Source organism: Pyxicephalus adspersus, chromosome 7 (assembly GCF_032062135.1).
Source record: "Pyxicephalus adspersus chromosome 7, UCB_Pads_2.0, whole genome shotgun sequence".
NCBI lineage: Eukaryota > Metazoa > Chordata > Amphibia > Anura > Pyxicephalidae > Pyxicephalus > Pyxicephalus adspersus.
The window spans coordinates 68,868,227-68,886,878 of record NC_092864.1 but is presented as its reverse complement, the minus strand read 5'-3'; the positions used below and the strand labels follow the sequence as shown (position 1 = coordinate 68,886,878).

The following is an 18,652-nucleotide window of genomic DNA, read 5'->3' as shown; positions in this document are numbered from 1 at the left end:
TGTCGGGTACTGTGAGATATCCTTGAACATATGTCAATAATAATTTTGTAGCAAACAAAACAAATTGAGAACAATAGATATTTTATTGCCACTATATGTATTGTGTTTAGAATAGTCGGTCTCTGTTTGGAGTCAGGACCATTTTACAATGTTTCACTATTAAATAAATACACAATATTTGCCCTTGAAAAGCCTGTCTGTTTCTGTCCTTACATTTACCTATGCAAAATACAGGCTTGACATAATTTTTTAGAGCTACTTAATTAGAACCTTTCTAAATATCCTTTTGAGATGTTATTAAATTATTGGAAAATTATCTGAATGAAGGTGTAATATATTTGTAAATGAATGCAATGGCCCTGATTTATTAAAGCTCACCAAGACTGGAGAGGCTACACATCAGTGCAGCTGGGTGATCCAGCAAACCTGGAATGGATGTTCTATTTGTTAGCAAATGTTTCCAATTCTGGACCAAATCAATCCCTGGTTGGCTGGATCACCCAATGTAAAGTGTATCCTCTCCAGCCTTAAAGAGCTTTTATAAATCAGGGCCAATGCCTTTCTAAAGGTGCAAATTTATGAATTAATTTATTGTTTCAAGGGGCCACAAGTCTTTAGTAATCTGTTGTGATTTATATGGTTCAACCATGGTTACTCTGCAGAGGACTGCAATGTCTCATGTTTGACTATTCACTGTATAGGTCACAAACATTCACTTTAGAACTTACTTGATATGAACCTTAGCTTTCATGTGCATGATTCTTGCTTTACCTATGATCAGTCTCTTGCTGCTCATTTTTTGTTATGTTACTGCTCAATAAGGATGTCAAAAGAATAATAATAAGACAAATAACAAAAAAAAGAAGGAAATTCAAGGTCTGATGTTTAGCATGACTATGTATTTAGAAAAGAAATTGGGAACTTTAAGTATTTTCTTTACTATAGAAAATAGAAAAGAATATTTACTAAACTTAGTAAAACAGTTGAATCAGCATTTAGCTTATTCATCCAAGTAAACAACACATGATAGATGATAGTTATCTATTACCATCTTGGTTCATACAGCCTTTGTCATACTCTTCTCTGAGCGCTCCCAGTTCACATATTCAGGATTATCTGCACTTACAAACACAGGGCTAGTCTTTTCCAGACCACATTTGATAAGTAAAACAGAATAGAAACACAGATGAAAAACAGCCAGAGTTGAAACACTGGTTGATTACACAAAACTTTACTTTTACCTTCAGGCTTTGGGAGTAGTTTATTGTCACATTGTCGAGAAATCGGTAATTTCAATAAATTAGCATATATAATAATTTACATATATTTACTGTGGCATGTAGCAGTTTCTGGTTTAAGTTTTTTAAGGGAGTACTCTTATTTAGTGTTCTACACCCTTTAATTAAGATTTCTAAAGTTTTCCACCATACAGTGAGTGTTTTTTTTAAGTACTATTAATCTCTCTTTCACAAATAACCACATGTTACTCTAAATAATTATTCACAATTTCTCAATAAAAAACAACAGTATCATCTATACATGTTATCCTCAAACAACAAAATATTGTTAACAATATATTACACCAATCTTCTTTCATCATATATAGCTTTGTTCTTGATGCATTTCACTTATTATAGCTTCATCAGAAAATCAAAAATGTTCATATATGGTTCTAAATACAAAATAAATACATTTTACTGCATAAATTCAGTTATTGTTCCATCTTGCCTTGTTTACAATTATTGCATACACTTACTTATTTTTTTCAAGATACTACTCCTGTTTTATCCATCATTTTCTCAAAATACTTTCTGTATCAAACATCTTTTACTTATGAAACATTTTTCAGACCATTTGAACACAATATAATAATGCACGGAAGTTGAAAAACATATTGTTTTTTACTAAACAGTATAGTTTAAAAACAACACATTTTACACAATAGTCAACACGTAGTAATTTTTTAGCAAGATTTAAAATCAAATGGTAAGCGTTATCTATAATGGTTACAAAAAAAGTATTTGTGAGCCAATGCTCAGACTGAGGTTGCAGTTACTGCTTCCTTAGGGTAAAATGCTTCCTTAGGTGAGATACTATTTATTTTTATTATGTTGTATTTCTATAACACTGACATATTACTCAGTGCTTTACAACGTCCTTAGTCATGTTACTAACTGTTCTTCAGAGCTCACAATCTAATGTCCCTACCATAGCCATATGTAGGCTTTATGTAGGTAAAGTAACACAGTCTAAGACCAGTTTTAAGGCAAAGCCATTTACCTTAAATACCTAATTTTGGATGTGGAAGGCAGCCAAAGTGCCTGCCTTCCACACACAGACGTATAAAAGGTCTCAAAGCACCTCATTAACAAAATACTGGAAAACTGCTGGGGCATTGCAGGGACCAAAGGGCATCACAAGGTGTTTATAATGCCCATCCCTGGTGTTAAATGCGGTTTTCCATTCATACCCCTCTTTGATCTGGATTAGATTGTATGCACCTCTGAGGTCTAGTTTAGTAAAGATCTGCGCACAATAGACACAGTCGAAGCGCTCAGGAATGAGTGGCAGGGGATAGCGGTTCTTTATGGTGATGAAATTCAGACCACTGTAATCAATGCATGACTGGAGATATCCATCCTTTTTCTGGATAAAGAAAAACCCTGCCCCAGCAGGACTTACGTATAAACCCCTGTTGCAGATTTTCTTTGATATACTTGCTCATTGCCTGGGTCTTAGGGAGACTGAGGGGGTATACTCGACCTCTTGGAGGTGTGGAGTTAGGAACGAGGTCTATTGGGCAGTCAGAGGACCGATGAGGAAGTAGTTGCTCAGCCTTGTGCTTGGAAAAGACATCCTTGAAATCCATATATTGACTGGGAATAGATGCTGTAACCTCAGGAGTAGAGAGAGCAAGAGGCCTGATAGGTGTGAGCTTGGTCAGGCATTTGGAATGACACAAAGGACCCCAAGCCAATATCTCAGGAGTAGACCAGTCCACCACTGGGGAGTATAGTTAAAGCCATAGGAGGCCAAGAATGACTGCGGAAGCACAAGAAAAGTTATGGTTTTGTGATGTAGCACACCAACAGATATTTCAATGCGTCCAGTCTGGAAGCGGATAAGTTCACATATAAGGAGGGTCCCATCCAATTCAGATATTCACAAAGGCTGTGATAATAGCTCAATAGGCCAACCACATTCCTTGAGGAGGGTGGCATAAATTAAATTTCCAGCTGCTCCAGAATCAATTAAGGCCTCAAGGGCAAGTGTGGAGTCGTTATGGTGAAGCTGGATGGCTATGGAGGGTCACTGGTTGGAGGGGAGAGAGAAGAGTGACCTAGCATGCTCCCTGAGAGTTGGTTGATTAAAAGAATACAATATGTTCCCTTGTGTACGTTCATTTTGCTTAGTAAATTAGGTGAACTTCTTTGCTGTAGAGAGTGTTCCAGTGACATTTTATTCTTCACATTGTCAATATATCAATCGTTATCATATTTAAAGTTAAACTCATATACACTCATATATAAAATAAAATAAAACAGTATGAATTGGTACAAAATGATTTTAGTATGTTTGTGTTTTAGCTCTAGTCACTGTTCTGTTTTGTCCAAAGAGAAGAAAAATACCCCTATTAAATGACCAGCGCTGTGTAATATGTTGGCGCTTTAAAAGTATGGTTTATTAATATTAATAATAATAATAACATTTTAAATGGACTGAACTAATAAAATAGAATAACACAGAACAACATAAAATAATCAAATGAAGTTTATTGGAAAATGTGACACATGGTAGGTTTATTTAGGACTTGGTATCACATCAATAAGATAAAGTTTATCTGTACTTGGAAATGTAGACAGTGAAAACGTCATCGAGGAACTTGTCCCAGGCAGCATTGGTAGTAGGATTAAATTCTTTGGGGAAGTGGGCAGCCAGAGTCACCTGGATGGACTGAGACAGCAGCTGCAAGAGAGAAAACATAATAGTTACTGAAGAATATTGGTGTCAGCCAGTAAGAAAATGCTGACTGATACACTGTTTCTTTTTTGTACTGTTTCTACAATGACTACCATCAAGATTCTTTACCAAGTTGGTTGTAAAACTTACTTTGGAGTTGCCAGGGTCCACCATCAGATCCTGGGCAGGGAGGTCACTCAGTCCAGACAGAGCATGGTCAATGTCTCCCAGGTGTTGGGCAGCATTGCCAATAGCCTTCATAACACTTCCACCATGTCTGCGGAGGTCAGCGGAGCCATGGCTCAGATCAACGTGGCTGAAGTAGGTCTTGGTGTGAGGGAAGTTGATGATCATCCTGAATTTAAGAGAAATATGGCCATTAAATGTAGGAAACAACAATGGCAATTTATTAAAACTCTATTTTATCAAAGCTTCAAGTACTGAATATATAAATACATCATAAGGCTTGGACGCCACCTCTGACTTGGACCGCAGGCTCTTTAATTTATGATGAGCAGCCATCCTCCCTTAACTATATTGCAGGTTTCGAGTACATCCATTTTGCTTGTATTTGTTTTATTTCTATGTTTTTGTTGCATTGTTAACTTTTATGCTTTTTATATTTTCTTTTTCTAAGTGTAATGATAGTTTTATCTTTCCATTGTCTGTTATATGTAAATTCTGGAAAATTCTAATAAAAATTTATTAAAATATATAAATACATCAATTGATTCACTTGGTAGGTAAAAATTAAAATGATCTGACGTTTAAGAAGTAATTTAACAGCTTTTTCTGGATCCACAAGGGGAAGCTTTTTATTGCTTGAAATCCACGTTATAAGTAATAATTAACTGTTACTTCTTTACTTATTGCTTTTAAAAGTGGACAACCCAAAATTGCATCATATAATAGTTTAATCAGATTATTATGTTTACCTTAAAAATGGAATTACTAAATATAACACAAAGTTCTGCTAAATGTATTATATGCAGAGTAATATAGAAAATGATTATGGAAAAGGCTTTTGAAGGAATTGTATATCACATGATAGGAGAATATTATCACAATGAATATATTACCTCTCTAGTGCCTCAGCTCCAATGTCATCAGCATGGCCAGAGATCTTGGACCACAGGGAGGTGATGGCAGCCTTCTCAGCTTCAGAGAAAGTCATGGTTGGTTCAGGTTAGCACAGATGTACTGGACAATTCCTAACACCGCTGAGTGCTTGTGCACCTTTAAAGAAAACAGATTCAAGCCTAATTAAGTATGTACAAACCATGCCATCGGCTATTTACTGTGTTTATATTCACACCCACTCCTTTAACTAATAAAAAAGAATGATGCCAGGAATCCATAGTTGCTGATACAATACAATATCTCTCTATACAGTGCTTACACTATGCACAATACAGCACACAATGCATTATGATGATGAAATATAAGTCTGATAACAATATAATACCATATGTGGCTGCTAAATCATCTGAACAACAAAGCATTATCTTAAAATGAACATCCCATCTTCATCTTACAGTTCAGCTTATTAGTGATTGAAACTTTACATTTATATTTTCTCTCGCCACCTTCGTAGAATTCTGTGTCATGTGAATTTGCACAATGGATAGTATTCCAAGATTGAACACCTATTTTGACCAAAGATAGCAGAAATCTATACATTATTAGGGAGTGTAAGGATTTATGAGACACAGTTTCAGATATCAAACATGCAAATATTAAATATTAAATTACTACTAGCTGCTATAGTTTGTGAGCCATTGTTTATACAGATTATGACACTCTAACAAGAATAATATTGCACCCTGCTCTAGTGAATGGTTGGTGTGCCCACAGTGGGTTGACACTAGGAGAGGATTTAAGTGGTTTAATTAAATATTTCTTATACAACCCTACATAACAAATGCAAGTATCATATCTCCCAGTATGCCAAGTGTAGATATCACGAATTGGCAGCTACATTTCAAGCATGCGGCCATTATGTCCCCCACATAAGTTTTACCAAGGATTTAAAATACCTCTTTGAAAGTGTCAAAGCCAGCAATAATCCCCAACACCCTGCCCCTCCCCCTTTTTCCTAACATTTGTCTTAGGTTCCTATTAGAGCAATGGATCCCAAATCCGAAAGGGCTTGACCACGCCTTTCCCCTGGTAACAAAAAATCATTGTGTAGGTATGACGTTTTTCTTGATTATTGACCCATATTTTTTGGACCCTGCAAGAAAAAGTATCTTTTTGGTGAACAAAGTTAGGGAAATGCAAACATCTGGTATAAAAAGCAGCAATAAAACATATACAATCAAATCTAAAAGTATCAGTATCTAAAAATACACTGCAGTTTAATGAACTTTTTTTCAACCCAACAAACAGACAGGATGACAATAAGGGCCTGATTTATGAAATCTCTCCAAGGCTAGAGAGGATACATTATCATAAATGAAGCATGGTGATCCAGCAAACCTGGAATGGATTTCTTAAAAGTCATTTGCTATTTGCTAGGAAATGCTTTCAATCCCGGACAAGTTCTTTTCCACGTTTGCTGGATCACCCAGCTTCACTGATGAAAGTGTATCTTCTCCAGTCTTGGAGAGCTTTAATAAATCATGCCCATTATCTCAGAAAATATAGATGCATTATATAGGTCTCTAAATTTCAAAAGGATGTCAGAAAAAAGCAACTGACATACCTTCATCTGGAAACAGTAAGTTTATACATCAGAGTTAGGTATTGCCAGCTATAACATAAACAGTGCCAGCTTTAACATTAATAACACTGGTCAACAAACATTTTCGTGCCAAACAGATTAAAGTCATTTTAGGTTATGTTTGATGCACAGATTCCAAATATTGTATTGGTTTTGCTAGACTGGCTCTAGTTTTTGAAATAATGACCTCAATATTAACCTCATGGAAAATTAATGAAACATGAAAATTAAGCAAAAATAAACTAGGTATGCCTACTTATACAAACTAAAATTTTTGAAATAATGTCAATTTATTCTAAATTCAGTATATATACAGAACTAACCACAAAAAAAGTCATTGAAAAACTCAGTTTGTTGGATTTCCTTTTATGCTGATGATCAGGACAATCATATTGAAGGCTCCAGCAGTGGTCTGCCATCATATGTCTATTCCATCTGCCCTGATACCTTTCTTTCATCACCTTTATATCTTGGTGGAAGCTCTCCCCTTGTTCCTCACTGAAATTACTAAGGTTTTCTGGAAACTTTTGCAAATGTCTATGGAGATAGTGTACCTTTATGCTCATAGTAGCACCCAAATTTTTAAAGTTTAAAAGCAAATTTTGAACTAATTCTTCATAATTTTGTGGTTACCAAAAAAGTTCTTGACAACCATGTGTACTTTGTGTATCCACTTTGCTGTCCAAGTAGGAAGTTCACCATTTTTAAATCAACACATATGTACCATTGGTGTTCATGATAGCAAAGCTTTTGTAAGACTATTTTGATATTTTCATATTCTTCTTTAAGTTTTGTTGAGTGACCAATTGGAATTGATGCATAGCAGTTGACATTCTGAAGTAAAACAGATTTCAAACTTTGAGTGGAACGGTCTATGAAAAGCTGCCAGTCGCTCGATATTCTAGTACTCCCATATGAGCTAGTAGTCCAGGGATGTTACAACGGTACACAAGGTCTCCATCCTAACTGAAATATGGTCGGAGTGTCACCTCTCTTGTCCTATAAACCGTTATTTTAACTTCTGGTCTTCGACAGTTCTTTGCTCTTAGCCTGGATGCTAAAAGTTCAGATGCTTGTTTTGACAGACTTAGGTCACGTATTAAATCATTGGGCTCTTCTTGAGAGAACTGCTGGTTTGATGAAACACTTCCTTCATATTCACTTCCACTGCTTACTCCTGGATTACACTCTAAACCCTGTATATCCTCCATGTCGGATCCAGGAATATCGGGGAGTGTACTGAACACTGGTATGGGAACATCAGCACCATGCGGCACAGGTCGTCTTGCACAGGTCGATTCCAAATCAGGGTACTCCCACTTGTTTTTCTTGTAATGATTGAAACCTTTTACATTCACAGCACAAAAATAACAATCCAAATCGTAAAAATGGGAGACTATTCTGTGCTGGCTCACAGGATGTGGATAGTATTAACCACGTATAAAATGCAGCATGAAAAACCTAAAAATATAAAATTGGAAAAAGAATTAGCTGATAAAGAAGGGCAAATTCTAGTTCTACGATGTAAAGGCCGTAGTGAGATTGCAGTAGCAGCATTCCAGAGTCAACTCCCTATTCAAAAATATACAGTTATAATTGTGCCCATTCCTGAATATATTATTGGAATGGATGTTCTTAGGGGGTTGACCCTACATCTTGAAAAAGGAAATTTTGCTCTTCGGGCGCATCAAAAAAGTTGGAACCTTGGAGAAAAAGCCACTTATAGGTGGGCACAAGAAAGAGGCTTACCCATTACTCTGGATTTAAAAAAAAATGTAATTTTGCAATGTCCCATTTGTCAACAGGTACAAGGGAGAGTAGAGCCCCATATGGTAATGGGACATATAGGGAGAGATTAAAGTAATATTGACAAATGTGGGAGAACAAATTAATACAATAATGGCTGGAGATAGAATTGCTCAATTATTGATTTTACCTTTGTTTATGGCAGCAATGAAGGAGGATGCACCCCCTGCTATTCCTATAGTAAGGGGGATAAATGTTTTGGTTTAAGCAATATTAAAAATGTAGGAGCAATATTATGGATTAAAAATCGAAATGGTCCACCTGATGCTGCTGAAGTGAGAGTAGTAGGATCAGACAAAACATTAATGAGACCTGGGAAAGAACATTGGGAATATTTACCTGAAAAACGTGTTATTTAAGAGAATTAAAGATATTTTCTCTTACGGAACCCAATCATGTGGTCGTTCTATGTAATCCTGTGTGTTATTGGCTATGTGGTTGGAGAAATACCTGGCGTTCAGGTGATACAATCAACTGATTTATATATCCAAAGTGGATGGAGGAATTACACTAAAAGCTGAAGTCAAGTAAACTTCTGGCGCCCAGCTAATCAGATGTGTCCTATTGCCAACATAACAAGCACTACTGGACATATCTGGACACCTCCAAGTGGAACCCCGTATCGACCAAATTATTGTTTATATAAAGAAGTAGACAATATTACTATTGTAAATTCAACAGACATTTTGTGTTGCAATATGTCACTGGAATATAAAGAAAAGAATGCAAGTAATAGGCGTAATGATAAAAGAGCTTGTATAAATAATACTCTAACTCCTAGAGGATATTTTAATGAAAGTTTAGTTTATAGTATGACTAATGTATCAATTTTTGTTTGTTTTAATGCCTCACAAATAGCTAATAAAAATGGATGCTCAAAGTATATCATACCCAGACAATTGGTGTGAAAATATTTGATGACATTTTTAATGTAACTAATACTACCATATTGTGTAATTTTATAGTTTTACCTCTGTTATTAGGTGAGGGCAATCATTTAGGATATTGTTTTTTCAGAATTTAATGGACATTATATTGATAAGTATAATAACACTCATAATCTAGATATATGCACTCGTACACATAGAGGATATATATGTGGAGCTACATCTAATGTATATGAACCATGTTTGTTGCAAAATTCAGTGAATGTATGTAGATGTATTATTTTACCACTAACCTTTCAATTGTTGGTAGAAATAGCTGTACAAGTAATATGTATTGTTACTAAGCAAAAGGTTATACCTGGACTAATGATTCCATTTATAGGATATTTATACAACAGTGCATTACATTTGGAGACTTCAACTTTTATATTATATCCTGATATCCAAATTAGTACTACACATAAATTAATTCCTGAGATAATTGTTTTCTCAAATATAACTTTCACATTTATTGATCTAGAACGAATTATAAATTCTTCTGAGTTGATCAAACAACATATCAAATGTTTAAACGCTACCCTTATGCAACATATAGTGAGTACTACATTTTTGAGAGATAAATTAATTAAAGTAGGGTCTTCAATAGCATCTGCTACTGAACATCATTGGTATGATTTATTTACTGGATATTCTCCATCTGCGACCCGGATACTAAATTTGTTTAATACATCCAGTGCTGATATTATGTATCTGTTTTTTATTGATATGGAATTGCTATGTTGCTTACCTGATGTTCTGCAGGCTTCCGCAGGTAATGGCTTTTTCGTATAGTTATTCCTGAATGGTCCTGATATTCAAGGGACGAATGTGATACAAATGTGATGCAGCTGGTTTGTATGGATATGTGAATTTCATGACTTTGATGGAATAACACTGAAAGTCATGTTTTGACAAGTTATCTGAGTCACACTGGGAAAATGTTCAAAAACATATTCTGGGCGATTAGCCCGAGGTTGCACAGTTTTATAGAATAGGCTGTGTTAAAAGGGGAGAAGGGTTTTTCACATTGGGACTCTTACTCTAGGAGCAGACGTGTTGTCTAGAAACCTGTGAAAACTCCCAGATCCTCAATTGCACTCAGGCTGAAGTACCGGGAATCCCCCAGCCAAAGCAGAGTGAATCTGATGCAATATCTAGTGATGTGTTGATTCATGATTTACTATAACAGCATTGTAATTATATGTAAATATATATCTATTTTATATTATTCATGTGCTGAAATAAAACAATTTGATATAATTTTCAATTGATAATGTTTTAGTGGGCAAAACATATGCACAATTCAAAAAAGGTTCCAGTAGTTAGATCCAAACACATTAGAAAAAAATCATTTTTTAAAATCTTTGTTTTAGGAATGCCACTGCTTTCCTAGCATTCACTTTTTAAACTCCACATGTATAGCTTTGAGCCTGTTTAGGTACAGAGTAATGACTGTGATGATATGATTTTTGTTTATGTTCTTGCACAAATTCAGGCATATGGAGCGCAGCACAAAGTGAATGTCTACTTTTTTGTATGTACACTTTAAAAAGTCAATAGTAGTAAGGTTAAGCTTTCACCACTTAACCATGTGCTGGCAAAAATAAGTTTTTTTATTTTCTTCAATATCAGTTTTAATTATTGCCAATTGTATGAAATCAAAAAAACTATTTTCTTGTTCTGAGGAACAAATTCCCATTCTTCTTCTCCATCTCTTGATGGATACCAATACTTTGACATTAAAAAGAAAAAACAAATGTTTCACTTCTAGCTTTGATAAAACAAATGAAAATTGTATATCTCTACACATATGCCTCCTGCACATATCTACTTTTAATTCCCTCCCAGATGCCTACACCTCCCAAAGTCACCTGTACCTCTCCCGAATGACTAAAGACGCCAAGAGCAAGAATTGTCCACCAATCATTTTTAACACATAATATTAAGAAACTACAAAATTTACATTAATACAGGATACAGTAATAATTTGGTGGCCGGTAGGTGAAACCGCAGTGTCTGATGGTAAACTGAGCGTCTAACACATGAGAATGCAGAAGATTCTTTGATAGTTGTATCTCTTCAAACAAGGAAAGGCCAGTGGCATAGATGGAGGCTCAGTCAGGCATCTTAGTTCTTTTTCCACATGAATTATAAATGTATAAAATATTATCAATTTTTTTGGTGATGGCAATTCAAAATCCTGTTTACCATTGTCATATGATAGCTATATGTACACACTTAGGTCTTCCATCCTATGGTCTCAAACATTACCCATTTCCCAAGCTTGCAGTAGCTAATATTTTATCCAGTGTGGATTAAAAAATAAAATGTTTTAAATATCTGCTTTAATTTTACTACAAACATTTTAGTGGAATAAAATACTTTTAAGGCCTAATTTATTAAAGCTCTCCAAGACTGGAGAAGATATACTTTCATCAGTGAAGCTTGGTGATCCAGCAAACCTGGAAAGAATCTGGTCCGGGATTAAAAGCATTTGCTAGCAAATAGCAAATGACGTTTAAGAAATCTATTCCAGGTTTGCTGAATCACCAAGCTTCACTTATGATAATGTAATCAAGAAAAACTTCATACCTATGCAATGATTTTTTGTTACCAGGGGAAAGCTGTGGTCAACCCCTTTCCGATTTGGGATCCATTGCTCTATAGGGAACCTGAGATAAATGTTAGGAAAAAGGGGGAGGGGCAGGATGTTGGGGATTATTGCTGGCTTTGACACTTTCAAAGAGTTATTTTAAATCCTTGGTAAAACTTATGTGGGGGACATAATGGCTGCGTGCTTGAAATGTAGCCAAAGCATGATATCTACATTTCGCATAATGGGAGATATGATACTTGCATTTGTTATGTAGGGTTGTATAAGAAATATTTAATTAAACCACTTAAATCCTCTCCTAGTGTCAACCCACTGTGGGCACACCAACCATTCACTACTATACCACCAACCATTCCTAATCTGTATAAATATTGGCTCACAAACTAAAGCAGCTAGTAGTAATTTAATATTTAATATTTGCATGTTTGATATTTGAAAATGTGTCTCATTAAACCCTTACACTCCCTAATAATGTATAGATTTCTGCTATCTTTGGTCAAAATAGGTGTTCAATCTTGGAATACTATCCACTATGCAAATTCACAACACACAGGATTGTACGAAGGTGACGAGAGAAAATATAAATGTAAAGTTTCAATCACTAATAAGCTGAACTGTAAGATGAAGATGGGATGTTCATTTTAAGATAATGCTTTGTTGTTCAGCTGATTTAACAGCCACATATGGTATTATATTGTTATCAGATCATATTGCATTGTGTGCTGTATTGTGCATAGTGTAAGCACTGTATAGAGAGATATTGTATTGTATCAGCAACTATTGATTCCTGGCATCATTCTTTTTATTAGTTAAAGGAGTGGGTGTGAATAAAAACACAGTCAATAGCCAATGGCATGGTTTGTACGTCATTAATTAAGCTTGAATCTGTTTTTTTTTTAAAGTGCACAAGCACTCAGCGGTGTTAGGAATTGTCCAGTACATCTGTGCTAACCTGAACCAACCATGACTTTCTCTGAAGCTGAGAAGGCTGCCATCACCTCCCTGTGGTCCAAGATCTCTGGCCATGCTGATGACATCGGAGCTGAGGCACTAGAGAGGTAATATATTCATTGTGATAATATTCTCCTATCATGTGATACACATTTCCTTTGAAAGCCTTTTCCATAATCATTTTCTATATTACTCTGCATATAATACATTTAGCAGAACTATGTGTAATATTTAGTAATTCCATTTTTTAAGGTAAACATAATAATCTGATTAAAGTATTACATGATGCAATTTTGGTCTGTCCACTTTTAAAAGCAATAAGTAGTAATCGACAATTATTACTTACAACGTGGATTTCAAGCAATTAAATAAATAGCTTCCTCTTTTGGATCCAGAAAAAGCTGTTAAATTATTTCCTAAACCTCAGATCATTTTAATTTTTATCGACCAAGTGAATCAATTGATGTATATATATATATTCAGTACTTAATGCTTTGATAAAATGGAGTTTTTATAAATTGTCATTTTTTTTTTTACATTTAATGGCCATATTTCGCTTAAATTCAGGCTGCTCATCGTCTTCCCTCAGTCCAAGACCTACTTCAGCCACTTTGATCTGAGCCATGGCTCCGCTGACCTCCGCAGACATGGTGGAAGTGTTATGAGTGCTATTGGCAAAGCTGCCCAACACCTGGGAGACATTGACCATGCTCTGTCCGGACCGAGTGATTTCCCTGCCCAGGACCTGATGGTTGACCCTGACAACTTCAGAGTAAGTTTTACAACCAACTTGGTAAAGAATCTTGGTGGTAGTCATTGTAGAAACAGTACAAAACAGAAGAAGTGTATCAATCAGCATTTTCTTACTGGCTGACACGAATATTCTTCAGTAACTGGTATATTTTCTCTCTTGCAGCTGCTGTCTCAGTCCATCCAGGTGACTCTGGCTGCCCACTTCCCCAAAGAGTTTTATGCTACTACCAATGCTGCCTGGGACAAGTTTCTCGATGCATTTTTCACTGCCCTAATTTTCAAGTACAGATAAACTTTATCCTATTGATGTGATACCAAGTCCTAAATTAACCTACCATGTGTCACAAAATCCAATAAACTTCATGTGATCAGTTTATGTTGTTCTGTGTTATTCTATTTTAACATATTACACAGTGCTGTACAATTAATAGGGGTATTTTTCTTCTCTTAGGACAAAACAGAACAGTTACTAGAGCTAAAACATAAACATACTAAAATCATTTTGTACCAATTCATACTCTGTATTATTATATTTTATATATGAGTGAATATGAGTTTAACTGTAAATATGATAACGATTGGTATATTGACAATGTGAACAATAAAATGTCACTGGAACACTCTCTACAGCAAAGAAGTTCACCTAATTTACTAAGCAAAATATACACAAGGGAACATATTGTATTCTTTTAATCAACCAACTTAATTTTGGCACTTATAAAATCTAGCCCTTTACTATCATCAGAATTCCAATTCAGATAAGGATTACTTACAACCGGTAGTTGGCAACAGAGGTTTGCCAACTACCGGTTGATTTGATTTCTGAATATATATATATATATATATATATTTATATTTATTTATTTATACATATATTAATATGTAGACCACCTGAGGGCAAAAGTATTCATTCTAAAATGAAAAATCCTATTTCCTAAGCCGAGACAGTGGTACCCTTAATTTCTGCTCCATCAGCTGTTTTAAAAAGGGGTTTTGTTATTATTGGTATGCAAAGTCTATGAAGAGTTCATATATTAAAAATACATATTGACATCTAAATGCAACAAGCACAATAAAATAACTGGTGCTATGAAACATCTAAACATACAAAATAAAAACTGATACTGAGAATTGCACCCAGCATTAAGGCCAAACTTTTATGTCCTATAGAGGGAAAGGATAATGTGCAGGAGGCATATGTGTAGAAATGTGCCATTTCAGTCTTTTTATCAAAGCTAGTGATCTGCTAGAAGTGAAACATTTTTTTCTTTTAAATGTCAAAGTATTGGTATCCATCAAGAGATGGAGAAGAAGAATGGGAGTTTGTTCCTCAGAACAAGAAAATTGTTTTTTTTTACTTCATACACAAATAACACAGCTAGTGGCAGTAATTAAAACTGATATTGAAGAAAATAAAAAACTTATTTTTGCCAGCATATGGTTAAGTGGTGAAAGCTTAACCTTACTAATGTTGACTTTGTCCCGCGACTGGCACCCTCCTTTCAGCGGCCTCTGCAAACTCCAGCCTCCCCTGTTCCCCCCGTCTCTGACGAACCTATGCAGCTAGGCCGATCAAGGTTATCCCAAGAGGAGAGGTCCCGGCATTTCTCATCTGGTCTCTGCCTTTACTGCGAACAGAAGGGACATTTAATCAAGTTTTGATTTGTTGTTTGTAATGACCACACCTCTGGTCTCAGCACCAGCTGGTTATCATTACTATTCCTCTATTTAGCCTGGCCTTACAATTCAGGCCATGCGGTTGATATTCTCTGGTTGGAGGTGGAAGAGCTGGTGTGTGGTCCTCTCCTGATTTCCTGCTCATCCATTTTCTATTGAAGATAAGTTTACTTCTCTTGGTATTTTGTTGTTACCCTTTGCTCGTTGTTGCTAGGCCTCAGGGAGACGCTGGTTCGTTTATCTGGGAAGGAACCAGTAGTCTCATACCCTGTCACTACTCTTAGGGCATTTCTAGGGCTTCTAGGGTCCAGATTCCGGTGTATGAATCCTCCTACCTTCAGGGTATATTCATACTGACAGGAGTCAGGGCTAGATTTAGGGTTTCTGTAGGAGGTGACCATTTCCCTCTCCCTAGCTTGAAGGTCTAGTCTCTTGTCATTATCTTCCTGTTTAGATTCTGGTGTTCCTCTCCTCCTCCCTTACCCCGTGACAAATCGTTTTTTATTTTGTTTGTTTAGATGTTTTATATCACCAGTTATTTTATTGTACTTGCTGCATTTAGATGTCAATATCTACTTTTATTATATGAACTGTATTCAAAAACTTTGCATACCAATAATAACAAAATCGCTTTTAAAACGGCTGATGGAGCAGAAATTAAGGGTATCACTATCTCTGCTTAGGAAATAGGATTTTTCATTTTAGAACTAATATTTTTGCCGTGAGGTGGTCGACATATTAATATATGTATATATATATATATATATATATATATAAAAATATATATATATATATATATATATATATATATATTCATATTCAGAAATCATTATCTTTACAATTAGTATTACAATGTATATTTTTAAGTCTGAGTTTGTTTGAAAAGGATTTCCAAATTTACCACTAATTTTAATTTACATTGCCATGATTGACCCGATTATTTGTTTAAACCCACAAGCAAATGTACTCAGTCCTACAGAGCAAAAAAGTTACACACTTATTAAAAGCTTTACTGCAGAGACCTTTCTGATTTTTATTAAATAAAATGAATTCAAATGCTTTAATTTACAGTAGATTTTGTCTGTTTGAATTATTGGATATTAAACGTCTGTTGCAAACTACCGGTTGTAAGTAAGCCTTTGATGCCCATGAATTGGAACTCTGATGGTAGTAAAGGGCTAGATTTTATAAGTGCCAACATTAAATGGAGTTGGCTGATTAAAAGAGTTCAATAAGTTACCTTTGTGTATGTTTGTTTTGCTTAGTAAATTAGGTGAACTTCTTTGCTTTAAAGAGTGTTCCAGTGACATTTTTTTGTTCACATTGTAAATATACCAATATTTATCATATTTTCAGTTAAAATCATATACACTCATATATAAAATAAAACAGAGTATGAATTGGTACTAAATTATTTTAGTATGTTTGTGTTTTAGCTCTAGTCATTGTTCTGTTTTGTCCTAAGAGAAGAAAAATACCCCTATTAATTGTACAGCACTGTGTAATATGTTGGTGCTTTACAAGTATGGTTTATTAATAAAAAAAATAATAATAATAATTAATTATAATAAAAATACAGTAAAATAGAATAACACAGACCAATATAAACTGATCAAATGAAGTTTATTGGAAATTGTGACACATGGTAGGTTGATTTAGGTATCACATCAATAAGATAAAGTTTATCTGTACTTGGAAACCAGGACAGAAGAAACTGCAGCGAGGAACTTGTCCCAGGCAGCATGGGTAGTAGCATTAAATTCTTTGGGGAAGTGGGCAGCCAGAGTCACCTGGATGGAGTGAGACAGCAGCTGCAAGAGAAAAAATATAATAGTTACTGAAGAATATTGGTGTCAGCCAGTAAGAAAATGCTGATGACTGATTAATTTAACTGGAATCCTAATAATAATCAGAAATTCGATGTGTCATTAGCTATAAACATTCCATTCTCTTTGTATCATTCTTTACTAAATTTAAACAAATCCCGTACATACAAAAAATGATTTTCAAATAGCTGACAAGAACATATTAGTTGGTTGATATAGACAGTGATAAATCAATTGATATACTTTCAGACCTTTGGCTTTTTTCATTTTTTGATTTTTTTCTGTTTTGTACTGTTTCTACAATGACTACCATCAAGATTCTTGACCAAGTTGGTTGTAAAACTTACTCTGAAGTTGCCAGGGTCAACCCTCAGGTTCTGGGCATGGAGGTCACTCAGTCTGGACAGAGCATGGTCAATGTCTCCCAGGTGTTGGGCAGCATTGCCAATAGCCTTGACAACACTTCCACCATGTCTGCGGAGGTCAGCGGAGCCATGGCTCAGATCAAAGTGGCTGAAGTAGGTCTTGGTCTGAGGGAAGCTGAGGAACAGCCTGAATTCAAGAGAAATATGGCCATTAAATGTAGGAAACAACAATGGCAATTTATTAAAACTCTATTTTATCATAGCATTAAGTATTGAATATATAAATACATCAATTGATACACTTGGTAGCAAAAAATAAAATGATCTGAGGTTTAGGAAGTAATTTAACAGCTTTTTGTGGATCCACAAGGGGAAGCTATTTATTTAATTGCCTGAAATCCACATTATAAGTATTACATAGGATCTACCTAACTTCTTTACTCTACTAATTGCTTTAACAGTGGACAGGCCACAATTGCGTCATGTAATACTTTAATGAGAATATTATGTTTACTTTATAGAATTACTATATATAACACAGTTCTACTTAATGTATAATGTGCAGAGTAAAATAGAAAATGAATATGGAAAAGGTTTTCAAAGCTAAAAATGTCTATCACATGATAGGAGAATATTATCACAATGAATATATTACCTCTCTAGTGCCTCAGCTCCGATGTCATCAGCATGGCCAGAGACCTTGGACCACAGGGAGGTGATGGCAGCCTTCTCAGCTTCAGAGAAAGTCATGGTTGGTTCTGGTTAGCACAGATGTACTGGACACCGCTGAGTGCTTGTGCACTTTTAAAGAAAACAGATTCAAACTATTGATGACGTACAAACCATGCCATTGGCTACTGACTATGTTTTTCCTCACACCCAATCGCTTATCTAAAGAAAAGAATGATGTCAGGAATTCATAGTTGCTGATACAATACAATATCTCTTTATCTCTCTATACAGCGCTTACACTATGCACAATACAGCACACAATGCATTATGATAAAATATAAGTCTGATAACAATATAATAACCATATGTGACTGCTAAAT

General features: G+C 35.1%; 3 protein-coding genes across 3 annotated transcripts; 1 reads left to right on the top strand and 2 right to left on the bottom strand.

Moving 5' to 3' along the window:
• Positions 1 to 3,808: 3,808 nt before the first annotated feature.
• On the bottom strand, positions 3,809 to 5,238 carry LOC140334606 (hemoglobin subunit alpha-5-like). The gene is made up of 3 exons (XM_072416855.1): positions 5,040 to 5,238; positions 4,111 to 4,315; positions 3,809 to 3,966 (listed from the first exon to the last, which is right to left on the bottom strand). Exons 1-3 carry the CDS (start codon positions 5,132 to 5,134, stop codon positions 3,838 to 3,840), a joined length of 429 nt encoding a protein of 142 aa, XP_072272956.1. The 5' UTR covers positions 5,135 to 5,238; the 3' UTR covers positions 3,809 to 3,837.
• Positions 5,239 to 12,991: 7,753 nt separating this feature from the next.
• On the top strand, positions 12,992 to 14,024 carry LOC140334605 (hemoglobin subunit alpha-5-like). Its single transcript, XM_072416854.1, has 3 exons — positions 12,992 to 13,086; positions 13,547 to 13,751; positions 13,896 to 14,024. Exons 1-3 carry the CDS (start codon positions 12,992 to 12,994, stop codon positions 14,022 to 14,024), a joined length of 429 nt encoding a protein of 142 aa, XP_072272955.1.
• Positions 14,025 to 17,091: 3,067 nt separating this feature from the next.
• On the bottom strand, positions 17,092 to 18,350 carry LOC140334603 (hemoglobin subunit alpha-5-like). Its single transcript, XM_072416852.1, has 3 exons — positions 18,256 to 18,350; positions 17,583 to 17,787; positions 17,092 to 17,220 (listed from the first exon to the last, which is right to left on the bottom strand). The coding sequence occupies exons 1-3, from the start codon at positions 18,348 to 18,350 to the stop codon at positions 17,092 to 17,094; spliced, it is 429 nt and encodes a 142-aa protein (XP_072272953.1).
• Positions 18,351 to 18,652: the final 302 nt, after the last annotated feature.

What these genes read in the sequence shown, in the direction of transcription:
- LOC140334605 (XM_072416854.1), top strand. Translation starts at nt 12,992, where the DNA reads ATGACTTTCTCTGAAGCTGAGAAGGCTGCCATCACCTCCCTGTGGTCC. An exon ending in GGAGCTGAGGCACTAGAGAG is followed by an intron (nt 13,087 to 13,546) that starts GTAATATATTCA and finishes GCTTAAATTCAG; the next exon opens with GCTGCTCATCGTCTTCCCTC. An exon ending in TTGACCCTGACAACTTCAGA is followed by an intron (nt 13,752 to 13,895) that starts GTAAGTTTTACA and finishes TCTCTCTTGCAG; the next exon opens with CTGCTGTCTCAGTCCATCCA.
- LOC140334603 (XM_072416852.1), bottom strand. Translation starts at nt 18,350, where the DNA reads ATGACTTTCTCTGAAGCTGAGAAGGCTGCCATCACCTCCCTGTGGTCC. An exon ending in GGAGCTGAGGCACTAGAGAG is followed by an intron (nt 17,788 to 18,255) that starts GTAATATATTCA and finishes TCTTGAATTCAG; the next exon opens with GCTGTTCCTCAGCTTCCCTC. An exon ending in TTGACCCTGGCAACTTCAGA is followed by an intron (nt 17,221 to 17,582) that starts GTAAGTTTTACA and finishes TTTCTCTTGCAG; the next exon opens with CTGCTGTCTCACTCCATCCA.
- LOC140334606 (XM_072416855.1), bottom strand. Translation starts at nt 5,134, where the DNA reads ATGACTTTCTCTGAAGCTGAGAAGGCTGCCATCACCTCCCTGTGGTCC. An exon ending in GGAGCTGAGGCACTAGAGAG is followed by an intron (nt 4,316 to 5,039) that starts GTAATATATTCA and finishes TCTTAAATTCAG; the next exon opens with GATGATCATCAACTTCCCTC. An exon ending in TGGACCCTGGCAACTCCAAA is followed by an intron (nt 3,967 to 4,110) that starts GTAAGTTTTACA and finishes TCTCTCTTGCAG; the next exon opens with CTGCTGTCTCAGTCCATCCA.